Genomic DNA, 18,185 nt, shown 5'->3' with positions numbered 1-18,185 from the left:
TCCAAGTAATTTCTCGCTATTTGCGGTGGCTCGAATTTCTTAAAAGCTTCCGCTGTTGTGCTTTTAGCAAATATCTGATTTATTTATATATTCGTTCTTTTGTTTATTTATTTATTTACCTGATTTTATCATCATTACTATTTCTCGCAAACATTATATTCACTTGTCGCTGCCGTTGTTACTTACCGTATTACATATAGTGGCTTGCTACATTGCTTCTGACCCAGGGCAGTGGTCGGGATGCAGGGATGACCCGTCATCCACGAGGAGCTAAGATACGAGAGGGGAAATGGATGGGAGTAGATACGTGTCTTTGACTTGGCTACCTCCCATATAAGGGGGAAAAGCTCTTGGTATATGGATAGATATATATTATTATTATTATTATTATTATTATTATTATTTTTTTTTTTTTTTTTTTTTTTTTTTTTTTTTTTTTTTTTTAGGTCTTCCACCCATAGTTTGCTGTTGTTGTTTTTTCTTACTGTTATTATTGTCGTTGTTTTTGCTCTCGTTATTGTTGTAAGATTGAAGTCCATTCCCAATGGCACACTCTGAAATACAAGTTCCTGTGAGAACGTTAGTAGACTTTGTGAGTCCATAAGACACTGAAGCGTCGTTCCTGTTACTTCAGACCTGTGTCTGGGTCGGTCGAGCAGGCCCGTCCGCCTCTGCCGGAAACGAGGCTAGGGGCCAGCTGCAGATGGGCGTTTTCGCACACATTAGACGTTCTGTCTCAGGAGCAACATGGCCGGCGCCTCCCAAAACCACAAAGTTGTCGCTGTAAACAAAACAGATTGTCTATGTGAACGTGGCAAGGATTCCATCCGATTTTTTTTTTTTTTTTCTACTGGGTGTATTTGGTTGAATTTTTTTTTTAGGGATGAGTACAATATTTCGGGTCATAACATTACTTTGTGTCACATTTTTAAATTCTACTTCTTGAGGCGTGAACCTATATATGTGTATGTGTGTGTCCGTAGAAACAAATTTGCCAACCGTGTAGTTAATGAATGGAATAAACTTCCTGTACAGGTAATGCAATGTAGTTCAGTTCGAAGCTTTAAGAATCATTTAGATAAATACCTAAGTAAGATGCTGTAATGATTATAATTTATCTTATATTATTTGTTTTTGTTTTGTTATCATTTGTCTGTCTGATTTTCATTTATTATTGGTTATATGTCGGTTTGTTATTGTTTGCTATTTGCCTGTTTGTTTGTTATTTAACTATACCTATGCATTTGTTCATGTATTTTGTTTGTTATTTACATTATTATGATTTTTTTTTATTATTATTATTAATATGATTTCTTTTTCGCATCCGACCTGGATGTGGATCAAAAGGTCTCCTGTCGGCATGCTCCGCCTTTGTAATCCTTTGTGTGTGTGTGTATGTGTGTATGTGTGTGTGTGTGTGTGTGTGTGTGTGTATGTATGTGTGTGTGTACGTACGTTTTCCCATGTCTTTTATTTGATCTTTTTTTACGCCTTTTCAAGAACAAATTTCATACTCCCACCTGGCCTTCATTATACATGATGACTGCACACCTTCTGTCCTTTTGAACTGAATCTCTCAAGGTGTATAAGTTTACCACGCCACTTGTGTTTCATCAAGGTCTTAGATCTCGTGTTGGGCACGTGATCGGCAGCTATTACCTTCCCTGAGGAGAGCTCATAGTTTATGTATGGCTTAATCTATGGGTAATGTTGTAGCCTAACCCACCCACAAACACACACACAGACACACACACACACACACACACACACACACACACACACACACACACACACACACACACACACAAAACACACACACACACACACACACACACACACACAAAACACACACACACACACACACACACACACACACACACACACACACACACACACACACACACACACACACACAGCTGAAGTACCAACTTATAGTGCAGTGATGTTGTTCAGCCCAGGGCAGGAAGTCGAACTCAGAACGCTGAGTCATCAACCCGTGTTTTGATGTATAAGCACAATGTGTGTGTATATATATGTATATACATATGCTAATAAGAACACGGGTACGTGTGTTCACTTATGCAAAGTAGACCACTTGCAAAAAAGAAACTAACGAAGCAGAACGCTTTCGTATATTACATCTTCAGTGCAAAAAGTACTTTTTGCACTGAGGATGTAATATACGAAAGCGCTCTGCTTCGTTAGCTTCTTTTTCCAAGTAGTCTACTTTGCATGTATATATATATATATATATATATATATATGTTGAGACATTCTGACAGGTTGATGTAAGCGGAATAGGAAACACAGGAGTCTTAGTCTTGAGTTTATTCCTGACTAGTTTCGCAGGTATGCTTTTTCAAAGGAATATGTGTACAAACGGGCTGTGGGCATTATATACATGGGGTGGACCTCACCACCTCTCCGAGTTGCCATAGTTGGTGGCGAATGTGAACATCACATTGTGGCTCACGTAACAATGAAGACATTTTTACAATTTAATATGTTAACACTAATCCCAAATAAATTATTAATATAAAATGTAACAATAGTAATGATAACGATGAAGATATATATTTTATTAATAATATTAACAATAATATTTCTTGGTTATTAGTATTATCATTTTTATTTTATTACTTTTATTTTATTGTTATTATTTCCTGTATTGCTACTATAATTTTTGTTATTATTGTTAATATTATTAATTAAATATCTATCTTCATCGTTATCACTAATATTGTTACATTTTCTATTAATAATTTCTTTGGTATAAGTGTTATCATATTCAATTGTAAAAATGTCTTCATTGTTACGTGAGCCACAATGTGATGTTCACATTCGCCACCAACTATGGCAACTCGGAGAGGTGGTGAGGTCCACCCCATGTATATAATGCCCACAGCCCGTTTGTACACATATTCCTTTGAAAAAGCATACCTGCGAAACTAGTCAGGAATAAACTCAAGACTAAGACTCCTGTGTTTCCTATTCCGCTTACATCATATATATATATATATATATATATATATGTGTATATATATATATATATGTGTGTGTATATATATATATATATATGTACATATACGTATTTCTTCTTTTCTTTTTATTTTAATTTTGATTTATCATTATTGCTATTATTATTATCATTATTATTATTATTATTATTATTATTATTGTTGTTGTTGTTGTTGTTGTTGTTGTTACTATTATTATTACTATTATTATTATTGTTGTTGTTGTTAATGTTGTTAGTTTTACTGTGTCACCTCTTATTATTATTATTGTTGTTGTTGTTAGTTTTACTGTGTCACCTCTTACATTACTTTTTTTCTTTATTTTTTCAGATGAACAGGAGCGCGTGCAGAAGAAAACCTTCATGAACTGGATCAACGCTCATCTTACTCGGGTAAGTCTTCCCATGCATATAAATCTCCCTATTGGTAATCTTGAAAATAAGGAAGGTTTCAATAACCGCAATGAAGAGTTTCGAGATTTAGAAAATTTCTGAACACCTGAAGCACTTCCTGGAGGTTTTTGAATTTTTGGAGATGTTTGGAATCGGAGGGACATCTTTTCACTTGCCCATAGGAAGGGAACATACCTATACATGCTATGGACAATGGAGGACCACGCTTGTTTTGTTAATGTTCACAGCATTTGAGGAAGTCAGAAGGTTGGGAATTAACGATGGGTGAAATAACTGCACTTACTTTTTGTACTAAACTTATAAAAAAAAAAAAAATGGAATGGGGGTTTAGGTCACGTTTCCTGTGGCAGTGCGGTGTTCAAGCCCATCCGGGGACTCCAAGGTCAGTTGTGCAGCTTCCTGGACACAAGTACACTTGCACCTGGAGGATAAACCGCTGAAAAATGACGTCATGTTTACAAATGCTAATTATTTGCCAATTTAAACATTTAAACACTTCGTTTCCATCCAATACCCAGTAGTGTACCACAAAGAAAACACATACCACTGCAGGTAGTTTTCTATTTTCAAGAGAGATTTGACTAGTAAATATATATTGGAGCGTACGGCAAGAAGATTTAGGTCAACAGAAATCCGACTGTCGTCATTACTAAGCTTGGTTTAATTCTACAATTTGCATTTATCGTTATCAGAGACTTACCTGCGCTCGAACATAACTCAAAACGTTAATGAATCCTTTGTACATACCGTAACCCAACCATATTGAATCTATTGGCAATATTCCATGATTTGCACAAAGTGGAAGGCTCAGATGGAGACTATACCTTCCACGTTTCTTCTCCCTTCTCGCAGCACGTTCCACCCTTGAAGATGAACGACTTGATCGAAGACCTGAAGGACGGCACCAAGCTCCTGGCTCTTCTCGAGGTGCTCTCGGGGGACAAGCTTCCCATAGAGAAAGGTCGAGTCCTGAGGAGACCTCATTTCCTGAGCAACGCGAACACGGCTCTCCAGTTCCTGCAGAGCAAGAGGGTGAGTAGAAGAAGGGAAGGGATCGAACAGCAACGCATAAGTCAAGGGGGATGAGTTGTAAATGAAGGGTAGAAGGAAGAGTTGGAATGAAGAGAGAAATGAATGGGGTAGTTTGACAATTTGGGGTGGGTTTTACATACATGTAATGGTGAAAAGAGGAAAGAGAAGGGTAGGGACGAGACTGGAAGGTAGACATGTGAGAATGTGGGTGGAGGAAGAATGAGCGAAGATGGGCTGGAACTCCTTTATTGCTTATACGTTTCGACCGACTCGGTCTTCTTCAGTAAGCTGTCTACAAACGACTCGAACCTTACAATTACACAGTCGAAGTTGGAAACTCGGACAAGTCATCCCGTTGGCTGTCTGGGGATGATCTGTCCGAGTTTCCAAATTCGAGTGTATAAAAGTAAGGTTCGAGTTGTTTGTAGACAGTTAATGGAAGAAGACCGAGTCGGTCGAAACGTATAAGCAATAAAGGAGGTCCAGCCCATCTTCGCCTATTCTTCCCCCACCCACACACTCATCCAGGTAGACATGTGTAGATAGAAATATGGTAGGGGAGTAGGAGGAAGACAGGAAATTGCTGGATGATGTGGTCAACTCCTTACAGGTTACAAGTTCCCCGAAGCTAAAAGAAATTTCCTGGTGGTGGCCAAGACAAAGTTCTTGAATATTCCATATTTGGCGCACTATGCCATACGGGGAAAACTTTTTTTTTTTTTCTCTTTTTTTTTTTTTCTTTTTTCTTTTTTTGTGAATGGAAAAGATGAAGAGTATTTGAGAAAGGAGAACAAGGTTTGACTTGCAGATTGTATAAGAGACGCGACAAAAGGAAGTAATTACAGATAGAATGGAAGGAAAGGACAAGGAGGGTGTACAAGACAAGGGTTGAGAATAAAAAGAAAATGAAGGAAAAAGTCTTGGGAATGAATGATGAAATAACTCTGTACATGCACTTTCCCAGCACCTACGCATACATTCACTCTCATTCATTTACTATATTCATTCATTCATTCATCACGTCCTTTCATTACACTTTGGTCCGCAATACTCTCACTCGCCTTTGACTTTCATTTGCCACACTTTGTCTGAGTGAGAGGACGTCAGACTGCACTGTTGGGATGCACGTCAAGTCCTGGACGGGGATCGAACTCTTGAACGGTGTGTGTGTGTGTGTGTGTGTGTGTGTGTGTGTGTGTGTGTGTGTGTGTGTGTGTGTGTGTGTGTGTGTGTATTTACCTAGTTGTATTTTACGGGAAGGGGAGCTATGCTCGCGATGTCCCGTCTTCATATCTCGTTTTATCTAGTCTGTGTGTGTGTGTGTGTGTGTGTGTGTGTGTGTGTGTGTGTGTGTGTGTGTGTATGTATGTGTGTGTGCGCGCGCGCGCGCGATCCCCCTGGTCTTTGATCACGTGTCAGACTCGTGATCGACAGCTGTTACCCTCCGGGATTAGAGTTCAGACCTCATATATGCTCAATCTATAGGTAATGCAGTGACCTTAAACACATAACTCCTCGCCCACGAGAGTTGGAGTATCGACTCGCAGCACAGCGATTCTTAAATGATTTCAGCCCTGGGCGGGGATCGAACGCGGACAGCTGGTGTAGCGGTTGCGAACGGTACCACTGCGGCGTCGAGGCGTGTGTGCGTGTGTGTGTGTGTGTGTTCCTGTACGTACTTATAATTTTTTTTCTTTTTTTTTGTGCGTTGTTTTCACCCTGGACCCTTTTCCTCGCCACACAGATTAAACTCGTGAACATCAACGCCACGGACCTGGTCGATGGACGTCCTTCAGTCGTCCTTGGCTTAATATGGACCATTATCCTCTACTTCCAGGTAACTCCGTCGCTCAAGATGTTTTCTGTATATTTCAGAAATTTTCATGAAAATCAAATTCCCTCAATAACATCTTGCTTCCGTTCTACAGACCGAAGTTCAGTTCCATTTCAAAGGATTTTTGTTCAGAGTTCATGATACATAACCAGCATAATAGCATATTTTTCCAACCCATTTTTCAGGAGATTTTTTTCCCTTTGATGTATGTAATAGATGTTATATAATTCAGTGTATATAATGTATGTAATTTCTGACATTCTTTTAAATATGAGTCTAAGCATTAAGTCAACAGGTAAATGAAATATTTTTTTTCAGCTTTGTAGAAAATTTGTGTATATATATATATATATATATATATATATACATATATATATATATATATATATATATGAATATATATATTGTTTTAATCTTTCGTAGTCTTCACACTCATTATGTCATAAATTCTGCTGATATTCTTATATTTGTAAGAAAATATATCAATTCTGTTTTCTAATATCGATCGTTTTAAGATTACGTTGTGACTGTGAAGGAACGTTCTTCAGACTCGTAGAAGCAATTTTGATTTATAGTTTTCAAGTATCATTATGATATATATCTTTAATTTTGGTTCACACGAGATGACCATGACTAGTAATACAAGCTGTGGCTGTGTAATATCACGGAAATTGGTCATGGGAAAACCACTTAACACTTTCCCTCAAATCTCTTACCGTCGTCGCTTGCCCGACTTGACATCTGGCCTCCATCTTCTTGGGTGTCCTCTTCTGCTTTGCCCTTTCCTCTCTCTCCCTTCCGGACTCCCCAAGATCGTGTGGGAACCCGGAGAGGCTGCCGAGGCAGAGAGGAGGTACGAGATGATAAAGGCGGAGTGGGAGAGGGAGAGGGAGAGGGAGGAGGAGGACCAAGGGGAAGACGCCGAAGCAGGGGACCGAAGTCAAGCGTACTTTCCGTACGGCCGCTCGAGCGCTTACGAGGATGAGGACGACTCGGACAAGGAGTACGTGTCCCTCTACGAGGACGGGTACGGAGTCGAGGTGCTCCTCTGGGTGAGTGAGACTCGAGGGAATCTACAACGCGTCTAGCCTCGTCCAGCACAGCACAGCACATCACAGAGCAGCACAGCAAGCCGTAGTTTAAAATATGTAGAATAGTAAGCAATCAGCCCCGGCCGAGGCGAGCTTTGAACTTGGGTCCCTTGGAACCCGAGTCCCAAGCGTTACCACTCCACCACTCAGAACATTAGCGATCTCAGCGGGAGAGTGGTAACGACTGGGAATCACGCTTCGAGATCGTTTGAATTACATCGCTGTTACTAGCAATTTGTTCTATAATGTAGAATAGTGCCCCATGGGCTAAAACAAGACATCATTCAACGCTCCTCACGGCTTTAGACTATGATGAAAAGTCTATCGGAATAAACATAATGTTCGGACGGAGCCTTTATTGTATTTGTACGACGTTTCGAAACGTCATACTAATACAATAAAGGCTCCGTCCGCCCATTTGGTGTTTATTTCGATAGACTTTTCGGCAACTGCCAATTTCATACACACGATGAAAAGAATGATTTAGTTAAAGGAGACTCGTTACGGAATGTGTTTCATCAAGATTTAGCTCAGTGCATCAAACACAGGTCAAAATATTATTTACTTTAAGTTTGCTTATATCACAGCCTCTTCACCACGCCTTAGACTTGTAGATCAGCACGCGCATGACGCTACCATCACTTTCGTTAGAATATATCGATCACTGGCAGCAAATGAAATGTACAATTTGGTTCTGATTGAGGACGTGCACGTCAAGGTTCTACAAAAGTCGTACTCACTGGAACCCGACGAAGACATCCCACGAAAGAGTTGCTGAACTTAAAGCTGGATGTACCATTCATGTTTCATTGCAAAATAATTATCATAAATAGATTTACCCCCACCACCGTCAAGGCTGTTTACCGGCTAAAACTATGCCACCCGTCCGTCAGAATGGAGAGGATCATGTCAAACTTCTTTTCTAGATGTAAGCAGCTTACCTCTCTTCTCGTGCACAGATTGAGGAGAACACCCGGCAGCTGGAGAGGCTGGGTGAGCTGATGGACCTCGAAGGAGGAAGGAGTGACTCGCCCTTCAGCGTGGGCGGAGTTTCGGGCGAGGGGCCGGCCATTTCCCGCGACAGGCCGCCCTCTGTCACCCGAAGATCCGCCGCCGCAGAGAAGTGGAAGATGGGCGCGAAGAAGGCGCTGCTGGAGTGGGTCCGACAGTCGGTCACTAAGTGAGTTCTCGGCGGCGGTGGCGTCGTCGTCGTCTGTTGTTGTTGCTCCTGTTATGTTTATTCGTCTTCTTCTTCTTCTTCTTTTTCTTTCTCTTCTTATTTCTCGTTTTCTTTCTTTTCTTCTTCTTTGTCTTCTTATTTCTCGTCTTCTTTCTTTTCTTCGTCTTCCTCTACTTCTTCTTCTTCTTCTTCTACTTCTTCTTCTTCTTCTACTTATTCTTCTTCTTCTTCTTCGTCTTCGTCTTTTTCTTCTTCTTCTTCTTCTTCTTCTTCTTCTCTTCTTCTACTTCGTCTTCTTCTTCTTCTTCTTCTTCTTCTTCTTCTTCTTCTACTTCGTCTTCTTCTTCTTCTTCTTCTTCTTCTTCTTCTTCTTCTTTTTCTACTTCGTCTTTCTCTTTTCTTCTTCTTCTCTTCTTCTTCTTCTTCTTCCTTCCCTCCTCTCCCTTCTCCTCCCTCCCTCTGTCCTCCTCCCTTCTACTCCTAATTTTTCCTCCACTTCTTCCCGATTTTCTTCCTTCTTATCACACTTTTCTTCCTCTACATCCTCCTCCTCCTCTTCCTCTTATTTTTCCTTCTCTCACCTCTTTTCCTCCTCTTCTTCCTCCTTATCTCAATCCATCATCTCTTGTTAAAGAATAAGTTTTTGCCATCATTTCCACAAAAAACAAAACAAAAAACAAATGTTCCATTATGTTGTTATGAATCTCAGTTTAATTCCCATTAGGAAATGGTAAGGACTAGTTTATCAACAGAGTGATTAACGAATGGAAGACTTAGTAACTACGTAGTGAGGGCTGAAACTATTGATTTTTTTAAGAGAAGATTAGATAACTTTATGGATAAGGGCGAAGTACCTAGTGTAGGCCTTATGGCCTCTTGGAGTCTCCTGTATTTTTATGTTTTGGTGAACTAACTCCCCTCTTTGTTCTTCTTCTTCCCGCAGACGTTTCGGCATCGTTGTGAACGACTTCGGGAGCAGTTGGCGCGACGGCAACGCCTTTCTGGCCATCGTGCACTGCATCAACCCACGCCTGGTCAACCTTCAGGTGCGTTCACACACAACCTCTTCTTCTTCTTCTTAGGTTTCCCCAAAGCATACTCACCGATGAGAGCCATCCACAGTACCGTGTCAGGTGGCAATAAAATGACCTCTTTCCCCGTAAGAAAGAAAAAAGATGAATAAATAGATAAATAAGAATGGAGACATAAATGGAATCGATGGTAATAATGATAATAACAGGAATAAAGAGTAGATAGAAAATAAAACGTTCTCGCTCATCTGTCAACACCATCTTTTGTTCTTTATACATTGCGTATATATCACTTGTCACTGATTGCACAAATTACGAATCAATACTCTTATTTTGTCTCTCCCACGCCCTCCAGGCTTATGCCAACTGCTCGAACAAGGCCCGCCTCGAAGCTGCCTTCAAGATCGCGGAGAAGGAGCTGGGCATCGCCAAGCTCCTGGATCCCGAAGACGTCGATGTGGACAAACCCGAAGAGAAATCGATCATGACCTACGTGGCACAGTTCCTCAACAAGTACCCCGAACCTGGAATTAGTCCTGTCAAGGTGAGATGAAGGCGACAAAAGGGTGTAACTCGGGACTTGAAGTCTGAGGGACTTTACTGTCATAAGTGATTTGTTACATGATATTTATATATATATATATATATATATATATATATATATACATATATATTATATATATATATATATTATATAGATATATATGTGTGTGTGTGCGTGTGCAATGCACGGAATTCATGTAATAAATGTAAACATACATTATTCATATATGCACACATGTATAAATGTGTATATATTTACATTTTATGTATATATGTATATATAGATGTGTGTATGTGTACACCTGTGCATATTTATAAGGTTATTTCGTTCCTCGCAGTTTCTCTAAAAAGACTCTTCTTGTATAACCTCCTCCTTCTTCGCCCAGGCCTCGACTATGGAGAGCTCGGACATGTTTAGCGAAATCGAACTCGAGTACACAGAGCTGACGACCTGGCTCTCGCACACCTCGGCCTGGCTGGACACCCTCCACGACCCCGTCACTCACGGCAACATCAACTACGAGGTGAGTGTCAAGCGAGGTCACTCCTAACTTGGGTCCCGCCTCACCCGATTCCCAGGTGACTATTCACCGACTCGAATATATTCCCTGGAACTGGATGGAGTGATTTATATACTCCTCTTTGAGTAGTTCCATGTGTACAGGGTTGAAATAATCTTATTAATTTAGTGGTTACTCTCAGTCGAATAATATTGTTTATATACTCTTCTTTCAGTAGTTTGAGTTGTACAGGGTTGAAATGATATTGTTTATATATTCTTCTTTCAGTAGTTTGAGGGGTACAGGGTGGAAATGATCTTATTAATTTAGTGTTTACTTTCAGTCAAATGATATTGTTTTTATACTGTCTTGGGTAGATTCTTTAGAGGGATCAGTTGGTATTGCTAAGGATAAAGAATAGATTAGTTCGCTTTGTTCATTCTTCTTCTAACATTACTTATAAATCTAAGAGCTCGATTCTTCCTCTAAGATTACCTGTAAAGGTCGGGTTTGAAGTTTAATGCTTTAAAGGGTATTCGATCCAGGATAAGGGGTATCCCTTTTGCCTGATGTCGATTCATAATCCGATTTCGATCCTCTTCTTTCAGCGCTTCAAGGCCCTTAGGTCGGAAGCAGACGAGAAACAGATCATCTACGAGAAGCTCAAGTCTTTGGTCGAGTCGCAGTCGTCGATGATCTCGATAACGACCGATTCGTGGGATAACATCGTGGCCCTCTGGCAGAAGGTAATGTGGCCGCCTAAGGATATGTTAACATGGATAAGTTCATTTACTTTTGTTTATTTTAAAGTAGAAAGGCATTCGCATTTCGATAATGTTCAGCGATTGTTACGATATCAGTTCACAGATGTTTGAGTGTTTGAACTTCTATAACGTGGCTTACAGAAACATTAACAACTATAGGATTATTATCATATATTAACCTGAAAAATCATCCCTATTCTGATTAATCTAGGGGATTATTAGAATGTAAGTCCGTAGTTGCCTGATTTTATAAACCCCCAATAGTACTTTATATAGTCAAATCTGCCCCCCGAAACCTCCTGTACATCGTTTATTGTTACTGCTAAGATGGGAGGGAAGGTGGAGGGGAGTGGAGTGTATTTAGGGATGGAATGGGTGGGAATGATTTTATGCCTTTTTCTTTTTGGCTGCCTCCCTTGTAAGGGGGGTTGGGGGAAAGCCTTGGTATATGTATGTATGTATGTATATCGTAAAATCTGCCCCCCACGACGTCCTGTACATCCTCTCTTGTATTCACCTTCCAGGTGTGGCAGCAGCTCTCTCACTGGACTTGGCTCCTGGACGCGTCCCTCCCAGGCTCCTTGGGCCCCATCGGCGAGTGGCTGAGCCGGGCCGAGAGCATGCTGGGCACAGAGGACAAACTGAACGGAAAACATGACGAGGTGAGTTGGGAGACAGGAAGTCCTGTTATGCATACGCAGGCTCTTTATGAAGAAAGACGACTGCCGTTGAATTAGAGAGGATCGTTCTGTATTACTTTCCCTTATTGGTAATAATATTATCTAATGAATAGTGTGAGTAGTGTTTTTTAATTCAGAAAAACAGAAGTTAAGACTAAAAGAGATATTAGTTGAGGTATTGATGTTTTAGTAACCTGCCTCTCCGTTTTTAATATATGAAGCTCTCCGTTAGAGGTAGTTGAGATATCAATAGAATCAAGTCACGTTGCTGTTGCCATCATTCACCGAACAACTCATTTGGTCCTTGCAGATTGCAAATTTACTGAGTCGCAAAATAGAAGACCACAAGGTCTTTTTCGCCGAATTGCCTTCGATCCTGACGAAGTTCGAGAACGTCAAGTCCTCGACAGACGCGACCAAGATCCCGCCTCAGCAGCTGGAATACATGGAACTTCGACTCAAGACGATCGCGCCAAGAGCAGCACTTCGGAAAATCAAACTGAAATATCTGGAACATCGGGTGAGTTGGAGGGACGTATAAACACGAGGGGATTTCAGGGGAAGGAGAAGATATAAGGCAGTGGAGGAAGTGTGGCAGTCAGTGGGAGAGAAATTGAATAAGTGTAGTCGAGAGGCCAAACGCAGAGTATGGGATCCAATGTATCTAACGTTTCGCCCAGCAGGGCTTCTTCTGAAGAAGCCCTGCTGGGCGAAACGTCAAATATATTGGATCCCATACTCTGCGTTTGCCCTCTCTCCTACAGTGCTGTTACAGTCGTTGCTGCTTTTACTCAAATTGAATAAGAATAGAAGAAGGAGAGGGGAAATAGAAAGGGAGAATATTGTTGTAGGGTGATTAGCTGAAATGGTAAGGGTAGTGTGAATGGAACTTTTATGCTACAAAGTCCTCTGTAAGGGGCATTGTCGTAGCCTTCCGATGGGAGGAGTTTGTAACGTTAAACTATATTATCATCATGTACTTTACAAGGGAACTTCATGCATACATACGTCATGAATCGTGCATACATACGTCATGAATACCTTGTCTACACACAGTACTGCTTGGTGGCATTCCTGATCCTGGTCGAAGCTAAGCTGAAGACGTGGGCGGTGAAGTATGGAAGAGAACCGGAAGTCCAGATCATCCTCAATGAGTACAGAAGCTTCGTGGGCGTGAGGAACATCTTCCAGGAGTTCGATCGCGCCTTCCAGGAGATGCAGCAAGTGGCCGAGGCTTACAAGAAAGACTCCAACCTTAGTACGTTTTTTAAATATTCCTGATAATAAGATTAAGTGACATACGAACTGGGTATTTGCATTTACGGTAATCCCTACCTTATTCGAACTAGGTCACAATATATTTGAAATTTGGAAGTATTTATTAGGTGTACATTAATTCTCCCGCAATCGGCCATAATGCGCACACAGTACAAACTACTCGTGAGGTTTCTTCGTACTGTTCGGATACTAGCGAATTTTGGATAATGGCGGTTCGGATATGAGAGGGATTACTCTATTTCAGATCATAAGTTCACGTTCAATATACATTTAGTTACTTGCTAATTTAAGAGAAAGAGATATTTAGTTCGATCCTTCCTTCTGCAGCTAAAGCGGAGTGCGACGGAATCGCGAAGTTCATGTTGGAGATGAACGAAAGGTGGCGTAACGTCTCCGTAGAGCTTCGGTGTATCCAGTCGCTCCTGGAAGAGGTCATTGCTTACTGGCGCAAGTTCGTGAGCCTCACCGAACAGTTCGAGGCTTGGCTCGACCGAGCCTTCTCCATGGTCGACCTGCCAGAAGAAGACAAGATGGAGTACTTCCAGGTTAGTGGCTTGCTATGCACAGGTGGTTCGCCAGGCGTCAGAAGATGGTCTCCGTCCATCTGGATTATTATTTTACCTTTTGTTTACCTCTCTCTCTCTCTCTCTATCTCTATCTCTATCTCTCTCTTTCTCTTTTTCTCTCTCTCTCTCTCTCTCTCTCTCTCTATCTCTCTATCTCTCTCTCTCTCTCTCTCTCTTAGTGACGTATTTCATAGATTTTTGTTCTGATAAATGTAAAATATTTTGTTTGGTTTGGGGGTAATTAAATGAGGTTTTGTTTGTTTTTGGGGGTAACTAAACGGGTTTTTGTTTGTTTTGGGGTTAACTAAATGAGGTTTTGTTTGTTTTGGGGGTACCTAAACGAGTTTTTTTAATCACGATTCTACCCCAAAGCCGATTAGTCTGACAATATCCGGAATCAAAAATGTAGAAAGTCTGTTATCATGTTGAGGGTTCATTGCAACCCTACAGTAGCGCGTTTGTGTCCCCGACGAGATGAGCTCTTAGGGGCGAAATTTCTTGCTCTGACTATAAAGACTTCATCCTTATGTCGTGTTTCCTCTGACAGACTTCTTGGTTTGTGCCACTTGTGTACCCGGGTATATCAATCTCACGGTTGTATACCACCAAGTATAGTGAAGTTAGATTAAAAGTAGGCAATGTGTAGAAGACAGCTGTTAATCACGCCTCGGTTTAGCTGACCAAGTCTGGTGGGACAACCGTCGGCGGGTCGGAAATATCGCGTGCGTCCTGACACAAGGACCTTCGCTGACTAGTACCTCATTATAGTCAGTATATGAATTATATCACAATTCCTAAACTCATGCCCACTTTCTATCAATATAACCAACACCTATTTAATAAAAATCAACCGAAGAACATTTGAATGGGTGCCTGTCCGGCGTGACAAGCTATGATGATGATATCATGATGAAATATGACAGAAGGCTTGAACACGTGAGCTATTTCATGTGAGACGAAGTTGTTCATGTTCCTCGATGTCTTCTGGTTCAGGACCTCTCCGAATGGAAGGACAAACACGCGCAGATGAACGAGACGGCCAACTTCTTGGCGGCCACCTGCAGACACGACGTCGCCCAGGAGATCCGGGGTCAGGTCCTCCATCTCAACTCCCGTTGGGACGAACTCTTCCAGGTGAGTCAACCACGTTCTCAACCCCGCAAGGAACGTTCCTCCATTGACCGACGTTCATCATGACCCGTTCTTGATTATCAGTTAACGTTCTCTTCGTGTCTCATCTTATGTCGAAGTGTTGGGTTTCTGCACAAAAGAAAATTAATTCTAATACTAATTTTTTGCCTTTTTTGTCTCTCACAATTCTAATCTACGACTACTAACGCGATGTATTTTTTTCTTGCCAGTTGAGGTATTAATACATTTTATATTGCATGAATATACTGTAGATATCAATTTTTGATGAATTCGTTTCGAATTCAATAGGCTCTCATTTTAATTTTCGAAAATTCCAGTACTAATTCTATACTTAAGCTGGATTTAACTCGCAACTTAAGACTTAATGCATAGACGCATGAACTTAACATTTAACTTCAAAAGTGACTGAATCATTATTGCTATAATTTGTCATCAATCGTAGATTTTCTTTTATTTTGTTCATAAATTAGTAGGTCTTTATATGAAATAATCTATAGTATCTAGTTAAGATATGTATGAGTTTAATGACTGTATTATTTCATCTGTGTGTATGAGTATTGCCTAAAAAGATATATGGTGTGGTTTTGTGTGTGTATGAATGTGTGTGTGTGTGTGTGTGTGTGTGTGTGTGTGTGTGTGTGTGTGTGTCTGGGTGTGCGCGTATGTGTGTGCACGTGTGAATTGTGTGTGCGTGCGTGTGTGTGTGTATGTGTGTGTCTGTGCGTGTGTGTGTGTATGTGTGTGTCTGTGCGTGTGTGTGTGTATGTGTGAGTGAGTGTGTGTGTGTGTTTGAATGTGTATGTGTGTGTGTGCGTGCGTGTGTGTGTTTGTGAATGTGAGTGCGTGCGTGCGTGTGTGTGTGTGTGTGTGTGTGTGTGTGTGTGTGTATGTGTGTGTGTGTGTGTGTGTGTAGGTACGTGTTAGATCAGATAGGACTCTCTGATACTATTACGGCGGGGAGGGTATTATTACAACTGACCAAAGTTTGTCTCAACGTCAAAACTTCTTAAATAGGGCAGGGAAGATTTGCAGTAGCAATGCATGATGTCTGAAGGGAGTGGATACACGTAAACTAAACAATAATGTATTGGTTAGGATTATTATAAGATGATTCTCGAACTAGCCACACAGTTTCTTTGAGTAGTGGTTTGACATGAACAAGAGGGTCAAAATATTGAGTGAATTCTATGAAGTGTATTTATGGTCATACATAATACATACATAGGTGTACACGTACTACTTACGCACACATGTACGTATTGTATGTATACACGTACGTATATAAATAAGCACGTACATGTACACATATACCTGCACATATACAAAAATATGCATATGCACATACAAGTGCACGCACACTCATAGATACACTCAGTGATACGAAAACAGATGCACACGCGCACACACACACACACACACACACACACACACACACACACACACACACACACACACACACACACACACACACACACACACACACACACACACACACACACACACACACACACACACACACACACACACACACACAAAACCACGCACATAGGTATATCATTATATCAGTTAATTATATATTTCAATTCATGATGTAATTATCTTGTTTAGATATCCGTTAGGAATAGTACGGCCATCAAGCTCGTATAGTTTATGTTAATAACATCTAAATTCTAACATAAATATGTACATAAATAACTATTAATTTCTTAATTCTTACGCAGTAAATCATAGCTAATCCTAATCTAACTCTTTAAATACTGCTTTGTCCTTTAACGACTCAGTTCTTCTTAGAACTTAACTTTCAAAATTCTTCTTAGAATTGGACTCTCAAGTTCTGCTTAGGATCCCCAAATTTCGATTTCTGTAAGAATAAGTCGATTTTCTGAACAGGAATCGAGTGCGTCCCTTGTGTCGGAAAGGAATCTCAGCTTGTTTGTAAGTAAATCATGAAATCAAATACGTAGTTTCAGTTCACAGTGAACAAGGTTTCAAAAGCTGGTCTTGGTACTGCTTGTGGAGGCTGCCTTTGCTACCTGACAGGAATTCTCAAGATTATTTACAGCGACAGCCTGGTGCAGACTACACAGTTAATGGATGCAGATGGTAGTTCGTAGTTGCACACTGTATTGGTAGAGTAAGGGTGTACAGTACTCAATAGGGTGAATCTGGATTAGTGTAGATATCAAATTAGTTCTTCGATATCAGGAGCCTCACAAGTAGTCTTAGTGACTTCGACACCAAAAACGAAGACTGAGAGGATTTTTTTTTTTTTTACCCATGGCTTGAGGTGGTATCCTTTGTAGAATTGTTTCTGGTTAACACCAGATGGTATAATTCTGGTGTGTCACCCCAGAACACAAATCTCAGTAACTGCTTCATCAAACGTTGATGAATATATGGACTTCATCTATGGTATTATCATCATCATTATCCTTTTCTTTTTTACCAAAACCTAATAACGAGTTTAAGTAATATACTAAAAAAATATATACTAAAGTTTGTCTAAATAACCTTCCAATTCTTAATGTAATTTTTTTGTTACACTTCACTGTTAATTCACAAATATTTCTTAATTAAAAATTATAACATTTAACTTCAATAAGCCTAGATAGGGTAACTTGTCTCAGTTATATATCATTTACGTTAGTTCACTTTGTGTTGTAGTTAATTGTAAGCATTCTTGCTCACAGTATGTACGATAACGTGTTTCCACATGTATATGTCACACATACAAGTATGCATGCACTTTCTGTTGCAAATATCCTATTGTAAATAAAAGATTCTTCATAACTAGTGTTAAATTTTTGTTCTCGGTTATTATGTGAACATACATACACATACAGTATTTATATACATGTATATATGAATATATATATATATATATATATATATATATATATATATATATACACATTAATCACGAAGAACCCACAGTCGGAATAAAAGGAAACTTAGAAGAAAGTATAACTTCTATATTTCGGCTCACAGCTAGCCGTTTGGTTAAGAATGATCACCCTCCTGACCCCGCTACCACCCTGCTTCCCTTCTGACCTCACACCTCCAACCACACATCCCCTCACCTCTGACTCCGTCCTGCGCGACGA

The 18,185-nt window shown here is 40.3% G+C and overlaps 1 protein-coding gene across 9 annotated transcripts in view; it reads left to right on the top strand.

Moving 5' to 3' along the window:
• LOC143040098 (uncharacterized) overlaps positions 1-18,185 on the top strand; it is a 426,287-nt gene that overhangs the window by 101,874 nt on the left and 306,228 nt on the right. For all 9 annotated transcript variants that reach the window (XM_076210786.1, XM_076210787.1, XM_076210785.1 and 6 more), the window contains exons 2-14: positions 3,348-3,409; positions 4,283-4,462; positions 6,207-6,299; positions 8,347-8,567; positions 9,511-9,613; positions 9,954-10,142; positions 10,528-10,665; positions 11,250-11,387; positions 11,930-12,067; positions 12,396-12,605; positions 13,142-13,343; positions 13,691-13,908; positions 14,923-15,063. In XM_076210786.1, the coding sequence (XP_076066901.1) occupies positions 3,348-3,409; positions 4,283-4,462; positions 6,207-6,299; positions 8,347-8,567; positions 9,511-9,613; positions 9,954-10,142; positions 10,528-10,665; positions 11,250-11,387; positions 11,930-12,067; positions 12,396-12,605; positions 13,142-13,343; positions 13,691-13,908; positions 14,923-15,063 (2,033 nt within the window). The remainder of the gene's footprint in view (positions 1-3,347; positions 3,410-4,282; positions 4,463-6,206; positions 6,300-8,346; positions 8,568-9,510; positions 9,614-9,953; positions 10,143-10,527; positions 10,666-11,249; positions 11,388-11,929; positions 12,068-12,395; positions 12,606-13,141; positions 13,344-13,690; positions 13,909-14,922; positions 15,064-18,185) is intronic.

Source organism: Oratosquilla oratoria, chromosome 27 (genome assembly GCF_046742065.1).
Source record: "Oratosquilla oratoria isolate Oo_2021 chromosome 27, ASM4674206v1, whole genome shotgun sequence".
Lineage (NCBI taxonomy): Eukaryota > Metazoa > Arthropoda > Malacostraca > Stomatopoda > Squillidae > Oratosquilla > Oratosquilla oratoria.
Note: the sequence above shows the minus strand (reverse complement) of the source record. Positions and strands in the feature narration are given on the sequence as shown.